Source organism: Triticum aestivum, chromosome 3B (genome assembly GCF_018294505.1).
Source record: "Triticum aestivum cultivar Chinese Spring chromosome 3B, IWGSC CS RefSeq v2.1, whole genome shotgun sequence".
Taxonomy (NCBI): domain Eukaryota; kingdom Viridiplantae; phylum Streptophyta; class Magnoliopsida; order Poales; family Poaceae; genus Triticum; species Triticum aestivum.
Genome location: NC_057801.1, coordinates 557,855,225 through 557,865,152, shown reverse-complemented (window position 1 = coordinate 557,865,152; position 9,928 = coordinate 557,855,225). Strand labels below are relative to the sequence as shown.

General features: G+C 45.9%; 1 protein-coding gene across 1 annotated transcript; it reads left to right on the top strand.

Annotated features, from left to right (window-relative positions):
* Nucleotides 1-6,261: 6,261 nt before the first annotated feature.
* On the top strand, nucleotides 6,262-7,000 carry LOC123065714 (uncharacterized). Its single transcript, XM_044488943.1, has one exon. It carries the CDS (start codon nucleotides 6,262-6,264, stop codon nucleotides 6,781-6,783), a length of 522 nt encoding a protein of 173 aa, XP_044344878.1. The 3' UTR covers nucleotides 6,784-7,000.
* Nucleotides 7,001-9,928: the final 2,928 nt, after the last annotated feature.

Sequence of the window (9,928 nt, the reverse complement as noted above, 5' to 3'; positions counted from 1 at the left end):
GCTGCGGATAATAAACGCAAATATAGGTTGGTCAGATGGGACACTATATGTCGCCCCAAGGACAAAGGGGGCCTTGGCATTATTAATACGCGGGTTATGAATAACTATCTCCTGATCAAATGGTGGTTGAAGATAATGACTCTTAAGGAACCTCCGACCTGGCTCTCGATCCTAAAAGCTAAATATTTCCCCTCCTCGAGCCCTATGTTTGCTCCTGCTTCTGGTGGGTCTCAATTCTGGCGTCAACTGGTTAAAGTTCGGCCGATTTTTTGGTCCCTTGTCAAGTTTGTTGTCAGGAACGGTAAGACCACTCGGTTTTGGCTTGATTGGTGGGTCGGGGATTCCACGCTGGCGGTTGCTTTTCCGGCTTTGTTCTCTTACTGTGATGATGCTGAGATTTCTATCTTTGAGCTCTCGGCTAAGGGTTGGGTTTTAGATTTTCGGCGTTCTCTTTCCCCTGTAGAGTTGGAAGATTGGCAGTGCCTTACTGCTTGCTTCCCCCTGCTCTCGGAGGAAGAGGACTCCGTGGTGTGGCCCCTTTCCTCCTCGGGGCGCTTCTCAGTTAAATCGGCCTATTCTAAGCTTATCCCTGGTGGACACTCGGTCAAGTTCAAAGATATCTGGTCGGCTCGAATCCCACCTAAGATCAAGATCTTTCTTTGGCAAGCTGTTCGCGGTAAGCTTCCGGCGGCTGACCAGATTAAGAAAAGGAACGGGCCGGGTTCTGATAGATGCGTGTTATGTGGGGCGCTGGAGAACACCGAACATATTTTTTTTCATTGCTCCTTAGCGAAACTTATGTGGTGCTGCATCAGACTTTGGCTGCATGTTAACTGGTTCCTCTCCTCCTTTGAAGACCTGAGGCAGTGTGTCAATCTCTTATCTGGACAATCTAAAAGGGTTTTCTTAGTTGGCTGGGCTGCGATAGGGTGGTCGTTGTGGACTACTAGGAATAAGTTCTCGATTGAGTGTATCTTTCCGGCTAACCCTGTCAATTGCTTATTTAAAGCCAATGGTTTTTTGCAGCAGTGGAGATTATTGACTAAAGAGGGGGACCTCCAGGCTTTCAACGCCATGCAATCCAAGATGAAATCTACGGCGTCTGCCCTTCTTCGGCGATCTTTGAGGACGGCTTCCTGATCTTCTCTTTTGCGATATCTGTTCTATGCTGGCCTGCGTGCCATGTGAGGCCGGTGGCCTTGTAATGCTACTTAACTTCCTTGGTGTTTAAACTCTGTTTTGGTGTCGGGTGCTGGTGATGTACTCTGCCTGGTGGCTTTATTTATGAAGTCGGGCTCTTGCCTTTTCTCTAAAAAAAAAAGCTGGACAAAATAATAGAAACATTAACCGTAGAATGTGTTGTACCTAAATTAGCTGCGTGGAAACATAGGGCCTATGCTAAATGACTGAAGGGTGAGCAACAACTTCGAGCCGAGAATTGGAGACCGGCGAGATAGAGTTCGGCCATAGCGTAATGACTGGAAAGGAAGGCATTGCACTGGAAGGTGGCGCAGGTGGCAATGGAGGAGGCGGCGATGAGTATTGCGTCAGGCGGCAATCGGATTTAAGCGTGGAAGATATGGGCATCAATAAGAGAGAGGGTGAGAGCCATAGGAAAAGGGATCTGGTGAAAAAAGAACATGAGAGATGGGTGTGGGTCAGTGGGTGTTATCGGCCTGGCTAGGCCAACATGGTACATGCAAACTTTTTTTCTTTTCTGAGTTGTACTAGGCTAAATCTCACTATATTTGTACGTGTTCATATGCCATTTCTTTTTCAAAACAAAATAAATAATGAAAATGTAGAATAATGTAAAATCAAAATAAGCATGTTCATGAATTCAAACTCATTAACTCTTTTATTTTTTGTTACATATATATCCTTGTCATATTGGTGGTAAAAAAACTAATAAACAAACCACGGTTTTGGTATTATTACACATTCTTTATTTGTACTCACATATGCACTTATGAAGATGTGTGTTGCACGTGCAAGCTTTACTAGTACTGAAAAACTGCGACTGCGCCGCCCAACAAACGTGCAGCTATATTTTTTTGTTAAGGCGAAGTAAAAATACAAAAAAAAGAGAAACTCTTCTAGATTTGAACTTGCGAAGTGGAGACGCTAAGTTCCTCCCCGCTAACCACTAGAAACATTGTTCGTCATTGCTATGGCAAGAGGCCCAAACTATTTAACCATTTACAGCAGCGTTGAGATTTGAATTTTCTTAAGGGCAAACAAATATTCAAAACACGCAGGGCCGAACTATTTTTGAAATTTAAGATTTTTTAAAAACAGTTTTGAAAATTCTTAAATTTTTTTAAAAAATGAACATTTTTTTGAAAACACAATCAATTTTGGAAAAGTGAACACTATTTGAAAATAAAGATTTTTTAAAAAAGGCAACAAATATTGAAATATTTTTAATGTTTAAACAATGTGAAAAAATGTTCATATAGTTTTATAAAATGTAAATCGTGTATTTGGAAAAAAGTTACTGTGTCACAGTTTTTAAAATATATTTTTAGAATTTCGTAAATTATTTTCGTTTAAAAATATATATTCTGTATTGTTCACATTTTTCTCAACAAATGTTTTGAAAGTTTTCAAAAATAATTTCATATATGAACGCTTCTATCACTACACCCGCAAAAAACCCGGCTTCTATCACTAGCAGCCTTGAGGGCGATTTGATAGTTCGAGCCGCCGCGAGTGCGAGGTCCCGAATTTCGAGTCCTCTCAAGCTCAGGATTATATAATCAATAGTACTTTTTGTCCCTCCTAATAGAAGACAAGTGGGTTCTTGTAGTTTTAAAAATATTTGTTTTCAGTACGAAGATACAAAAGAATGTATTACCATTACAAAAATATAAAAGAAAGAAAACGAAAAGAAAAAAAAACAGAACATCACGGGCGAGCAACTGTGCTAATGGGCCGGCCCGATTAGTCCTAATATCCAGCCGTCCAGTAAACACTTGCTACGTCAGTGAATACCGTTTGAACTCCCTCAAGATTTAAAATAGACCGGGATCAGATAGTTCGGTGTGCGGATTTCCGGGTTTGAAAGTTTAGGGTTTGATTTAGCTTTCGCCTACAAGTTGCAGGTTTGTTTTGGACTTTTTCCTGAAAGAAACTCGAAGCCAACATTGCGCGGTGCAGGCGTGCAACCCTCACGCAGTGTGCAAGCTTTTGGTGGGTGTGCGGCTGCATCGGCCACAATAGCGAAGGTTTTTTAAAAAAAAAATCAACCGCCAAGGTGCGGTGACAGCGTTGGGGAAGCTCCACGGGCGGTGGCGGGAACTAAGCAGGCCTTGGGCCCCCAACGGGCCTTAGTGTGAGCCGCGGCGGTTGTGATGTTGCACACCTTCGAGTAGGCAGGCAGAGATGAGATTTCCTGAAATCACTAATTAAGAGGTATCTCCTGTAAAAGTCACTCCATCTTTTTTTGAGTTGACAAATGACATATTGTATTTGCATCAGTCGTCGCAACCTGAGATTTTTTTGGTGATTCTTTTTTAAAACATGTTTTTATCTTTTGAACCATGCAACTAAATCACGAGCCGTTTTCACCGTTGGATTTCTCACGTCGATACCTTCGAAACTAGATTTCATATTAATAGGTTTCAACAAATTTTCTAACAAAAAAGTGGAATAAAAAATAGAAATAAAGAAATGAAAACCGGAAAAACAAAAACACAACAACAACAAAAGCCATAACCTGGAAGCACAGTTGTGCTTTTTCAATTTTTTTGGAAGCACATTTGTGCTTTTACCATTTTGCGAGGCACATGCTTTGCTTTTTCATTTCCAAGAAGCACATGCTGTGATTTTTATTTTTTTCGGGAAAGCACGGTTGTGTTTTCAAAAGTTGTGCTTTTCTCTTTTTCGGGGAAGCACAACAGTCTTTTACAAGAAAAGGCACAGTTGTACTTCTTGTGCAGCACATCTATGCTTGTCTTTTCCTTTTCAGAAAGCACATGGCCTGCATTTCTCTTTTTCTAGAAGTATAGTTGTGCATCTTGAAGGAAAATACCGCTTTTCAAAGAAAAGCCTATTTTTTTCATTCAAGAAAAAACTAGGCAAACACCAAAGAGCCAAAGCATTTAAAACCCAAAAACGTGTACAAAAAAAAATAAAAATCTGATGGGACCGGCGAGCATGCGACACGCGGAGGCGCCTGGACGCACCACTTAGCATGCTGTCAGTCCAGAAAAGCGACCCTTGTGGAAGTCCCCCAAGGGTAACCATTAGTTAGTTGCTCCCGGAACTTTCGTGCGTCAAATAGTCACCACATCACACATGCAAACGGGACATGGGCCAGCCCATTTAGAACAACATATGAATTTTTGTTTTCCCTAGTTTTAGGATCCGGTTTTTCTGTTTTTGTTCAGGTTTTCTTTTTTTTACCCTTTTTCTGTTTTCTTTTCTTTCTATTATTTTTTCAAATTCCAAAAAATGATCAATATATATTAAAAAAGCAGTTCAAAATTACAAAAAATGTTCACGTTTTCCAAAATAATTTTAATTTTAGAAATTGCCCGTGTTTTCTAGAAATTGTTCATACATCCAAAAAATGTTTACTTTTTTAAAAAAATCTTGCATTGGAAATAATGCTCTCATTTTGTTAAATGTTTATTTTCTCAAAAAATGATTGTGTTTTCAAAATTTGTTCAAAATTTCAGAAAATGTTCACGAATTCAAAATATTTGCGTTTTTAGAAAATAATCGAGATTTCCAAAAAAGATGCATTTTAAAAAGTTTTCAAAATTTTGATAATTTTCATGTTCCAAAAAATATTATATTTTAGGAAAATCATTTGAAATTTCAAAAAATGTTTGATCTGCCAGTGCTGATAGTTTCAGTGTTGCTACACTGCCTACAGGACACCAAAGTTCATCGTACTACATTTTTGGGATTTTCCACTATTTGAGCTACAGCGTGCCACTCGCTACTGGGCTGGCCCATTCAAGGAGCCCCATGTATTGCGTGCGTCTATTTTAAACAAAGTGTCATATAGGAGCTCCCACCAGAGATGCATTTTTGGGTTGATCGTTGGCTTGGCACCGATCCCATGCACCTCTTACTTGAACCTCCAACATAGGGATGCCCCAACCCTTGTTGTCCATAGTGGAAATTCATAGCAAGTCCCGTGAGCGCAGTCCCAAGAGTGATGACAAGGTGGTGTTTGTTGGCATCGCCGGCTCCACCTACTCTAACAAGGTTGGCATCATCACGTGGACTCAATTGAATTATTAGTTCTCCATCCAAGGACCTTTATGCACAAAGAAAGGACAAGTGCCTAATTTTATATTTCTGTAGGGTCCTTGGAATAGTTGTGCAGTAACCACTTCTACCTAGGTCCTTCGGCACCCTCCTTGATGTTAAAAAGGAAATGCATTACTTGCTTGCATTGCACAAAACACTAGTGCTAAGTTCTTCATTACTATTTTTTTTGCGGGGAATAACTTCATGACTTAACGCGGTCACTCTCTATTTTGCTTAAGCATGGTGTACTGATATGACGGTGGCGGGGTTCGTGTCTTGCTATTTTCACTTTCTCTCTTTCCTAGTTGCCACCATTGTCAAGTTTAATTTTTTTTATTAAAATTGCCATCATTGTCCATTTTCCAAAGAAAAATGACACCATTGTCAGAATTAACGGCTGACTCACGGCCAGCGCTTCTGTCAGGGAACACGATTAGTCGGGAAAAAGTCGCTGTCTTTCCCGCGGTTGCTCGCTCGCTCTCTTTTACAATTGCATCGTTGACACGAGCAACGGCGATTGCTAAGCTTAATTAGCACGTCAAAATCCCAAGTTAGTAGGCCGACTGGTTTTGTTAACAGCAAAACAAATGGTATCAACTCCGGCTTACATATGCGTGCACCCGGCACCACCCGATGCAGCGCGTCTGCGCTCGTGAGACTTGGCCGGCTCAACTCCCCTATCACCCTAACCCCAAAACACATCACATACATGTGCATCCTGACCATTTCGCCCTTACCGCCGGTATTAAAAACCGCTTACGCCATGGTTAACCAAGCAAATCTCTAATATTCAAAACCTGCAGGCACCTCGAGTGCACAAGCAACCCGGTGTGAACATTATCATCGGGTGCTCGATTCTCAACCCAGAGATAACGGAGACGTCCGTCGAGTTGGCTCTATAAAGAGCAAGAAACCTCGACGACCTAGCTAGTAATACCAGGAGCGGTCTGTCGGTGTTTCTTTGTCGGAAGCCATCTCCACGAGCGTGCGCAGCAGATGACGAAGGACGGCAGCAGCCAGGCGGGCGGGTGCCTCTGCATCGGCGCGCCGATGCGCGCGCTGTCGCGGGCGTGCGACTCGGCGTGCGACCTCTACGTGCGCGGCATGTCCGGGTGCGCCACCCGCGTGCCGGCGGGGGCGGTCGCGGGCGGCCGCGGCTCCGGCTTTGTCAGATCGGCCACGACCGTGCACCTGTGGACGAGCTCGGACCGCGCCGACGACCTCGGCCGCGCCGCGTCGTCGAAGCAGCGCCGCGTGGCGACGCTCGATCAGCCGGCGGATGTCGGGGCAGCAAAGAAGGGCCGCCTTGGCCCGGTGGCGCCGGCGATCGTGCCGGCTCGGAGGAAGGGTCCGGCTATGGCGACCATCGCCGAGAACGGGCCGTGCGACTTCGGTGCCTGCGCACTGACGCCACCGGAGCTGAGGAGGCGCACCCCGGCGGTCGCCGGGCAGGGCGCGCCTCGCGGTGGGTTTGTCGCCGTCATGGCGGGGGGCGAGGCCTTCGCGTCTCGATCTTGACGCGTGCGTGCATGACGCGCGTAGCGGCTGTGTACAAAACTAGCTTCTAGAAGTCCAGAGGTCGATTTCACCCAACACACCAGTTTTCTCTCGCGTTCTCGTGATTTCTTCATGATGTGTAAACACTTTGACAAGTAGTGCAAATACTATTATCATCCGCACAGAACATAGTGCGGACATAATGGCAAAGTCTGTTTCAAGCCATGTCTTTGTAGTGAGCTAGTGATAATCTGACATGGACACCAATCTCCTGATCCGTGAAATCAGGATAAAGCTTGTCAAAAACACGATTATATCATGTGCATGTGCAAACATTCTTATCTGACAAGCTTGGAGTGTAAGGGCATCTCCACCACCGTCCATAGTAGGATACATCAAGCGTCCAAGGGCACGTCGGGACGTGTACGTGGACAGCAGATGGGATGGGGTGGTGTGTGTGTGTGGGGGGGGGGGGGGGGGGGGGGGGGGGGGGGCATCCAACAATTATATAGCAATGTTCGTCCCTGTTTTGTTCTCCTATATTCTGAGCACTTAAAACAATTAAAGATAAATATTATCTTTCGTTCATAGTCCGTTGTGCAAATATTTCAATACAACAATAATTCAAATGTAATTATTACAACCAAACATGAAGTTTTTCAATAAAATAGTTTAAATTTGAATTCAACTTATTCAAACATATTTTTTAGTTTTTTGCTCGACCAGATCTAAAGTTGCTCATGAGTTGCTCGATGACGAATCTGTTGATGCATTTGGATAAAATCCTCAAATGTTGCCGGGTTCTGCTTTGGAAGTTGTATAGAATCACCCGCATGCTTAAATTCCAGACCGTGGCGAACTCAGTTACCCTCATCTTCCACAATCATGTTGGGCATAATCACACAAGTTGCCATCACCTTCTACAACGTCTCCGGATCCCATATGTAGGTCCAGGAACAACTGCAAAATGGGCGTGGAGCACTCTGAATGCCCTCTCGACATCCTTTCTAGCAAATTTCTTGTCTTTGGGCAAAGTGAGCTCTTTTCTCACTGAGGGAGTCCTGGATTAGGGGGTGTCCGGATGGCCGGACTATGACCTTTGGCCGGACTTCAGGACTATGAAGATACAAGATTAAAGACTCCGTCCCGTGTCCGGATGGGACTTTCCTTGGCGTGGAAGGCAAGCTTGGTGATACGATATGAAGATCTCCTCCCATTGTAACCGACTCTGTGTAACCCTAGCCCTCTCCGGTGTCTATATAAACCGGAGAGTTTTAGTCCGTAGGACGAACAACAATCATACCATAGGCTAGCTTCTAGGGTTTAGCCTCTCTGATCTCGTGGTAGATCAACTCTTGTACTACCCATATCATCAATATTAATCAAGCAGGAGTAGGGTTTTACCTCCATCGAGAGGGCCCGAACCTGGGTAAAAACATTGTGTCCCTTGTCTCCTGTTACCATCCGCCTAGATGTACAGTTCGGGACCCCCTACCCGAGATCCACCGGTTTTGACACCGACATTGGTGCTTTCATTGAGAGTTCCTCTGTGTCGTCGCCTTTAGGCCCGATGGCTTCTTCGATCATCAACCACGACGCGGTCCAGGGCGAGACTTTTCTCCCCGGACAGATCTTCGTATTCGGCGGCTTTGCACTGCGGGCCAACTCGTTTGGCCATCTGGAGCAGATCGAAAGCTACGCCCCTGGCCATCAGGTCAGGTTTGGAAGCTTAAACTACACGGCCGACACTCGCGGGGACTTGATCTTCGACGGATTCGAGCCACGGCCGAGCGCGCCGCACTGTCTCGATGGGCATGATCTAGCTCTGCCGCCGGACAGCGCCCAGAGTGGCGCTCAGGAGTCCGCTCCGACCATTAGCTCGGAGCCGACTGCGCTAACCAGGGACGGACGGTTGGACGCCGCCCAGGAGCCACAATCTCTACGGCGATAGAGCCGAATACCAGCCTAGTCCTTTGCAAGGCCCGTGACTCCAAGGTGTCGGACTCCGTTTCGGACTCTGAATCTTCCGCACCCCTTCCGATCGAACCCGATTGGGCTTCGATCATGGAGTTCATCGCCGCGGACGTCTTTCAGCACTCGCCCTTCGGCGATATCCTGAACTCCCTAAAGTCTCTCTCTTTGTCAGGAGAGCCCTGGCCGGACTATGGTCAGCAGGGTTGGGACGCGGACGACGAAGAAATTCGAAACTCACCCACCACCCACTTTGTAGCCACTGTCGACGATCTAACCGACATGCTCGACTTCGACTCCGAAGACATCAACGGTATGGACGCTGATGCATGAAGGAGACGACCAAGAACCAGCACCTATAGGGCACTGGAAGGCCACCTCATCATACGATGTATACATGGTGGACACACCCAAAAGGGATAACAACGAGGATCAAAAGGGCGCAACCAGGGATCGCTCCCTCGAAAAATAATCAAAGCGGCGACGTAAGCGCCACGCCAAGCCCCACCTCGACAAAGACCCAGCCATAGAGCAGGGTGAATCAACGGAAGACGAACATGCCATCGAGCAACCGTCCAAACAGGGCGGACAATCCGAACAGCCCATTCCCGGGAAAGATAATAGTCCGGGCGATCTCACGCCGGACAAATTGCTGGAGCATCAGAATCTCCACCAAAGGCTCATCGCCACCGCACGTAGCCTGAAAAAGCAGAAGCGGAGGCTCAAAACAGCGGAAGATGCACTCAGAATCAGATGGGGCAAAGTACTAATACCGCACACAAGTACGGCAATAGTCGTCACACAAAGTGCTATCCGAAGCGGAAACTACTACCGGAATTTGATGAAGAGGCCATAAAGCCCCCACAATCAAAAAACAAGGAAGCCACCAGGTCGGATCGACGACCCAACGATAGAACTAAAGCGACAAAGGGCGCCGCACTCATACGGCGTGCGATCCGCCTAAGGATTCACATCAAATAACCGGCCCAACCAGATCCATCTATGGGCTAAGAAAGCAAGCTCCAGCGAGCAATGCAATGCAGAAAATATCCGAACATCGCGGCACACCTACATACAGGGGCGCCGCACATCCCCTATGTTTTACCGATGAGGTGCTGGATCATGAATTTCCAGCGGGATTCAAACCCGTGAACATAGAAGCATACGACGGAACAACAGACCCCGGAGTCTGGAT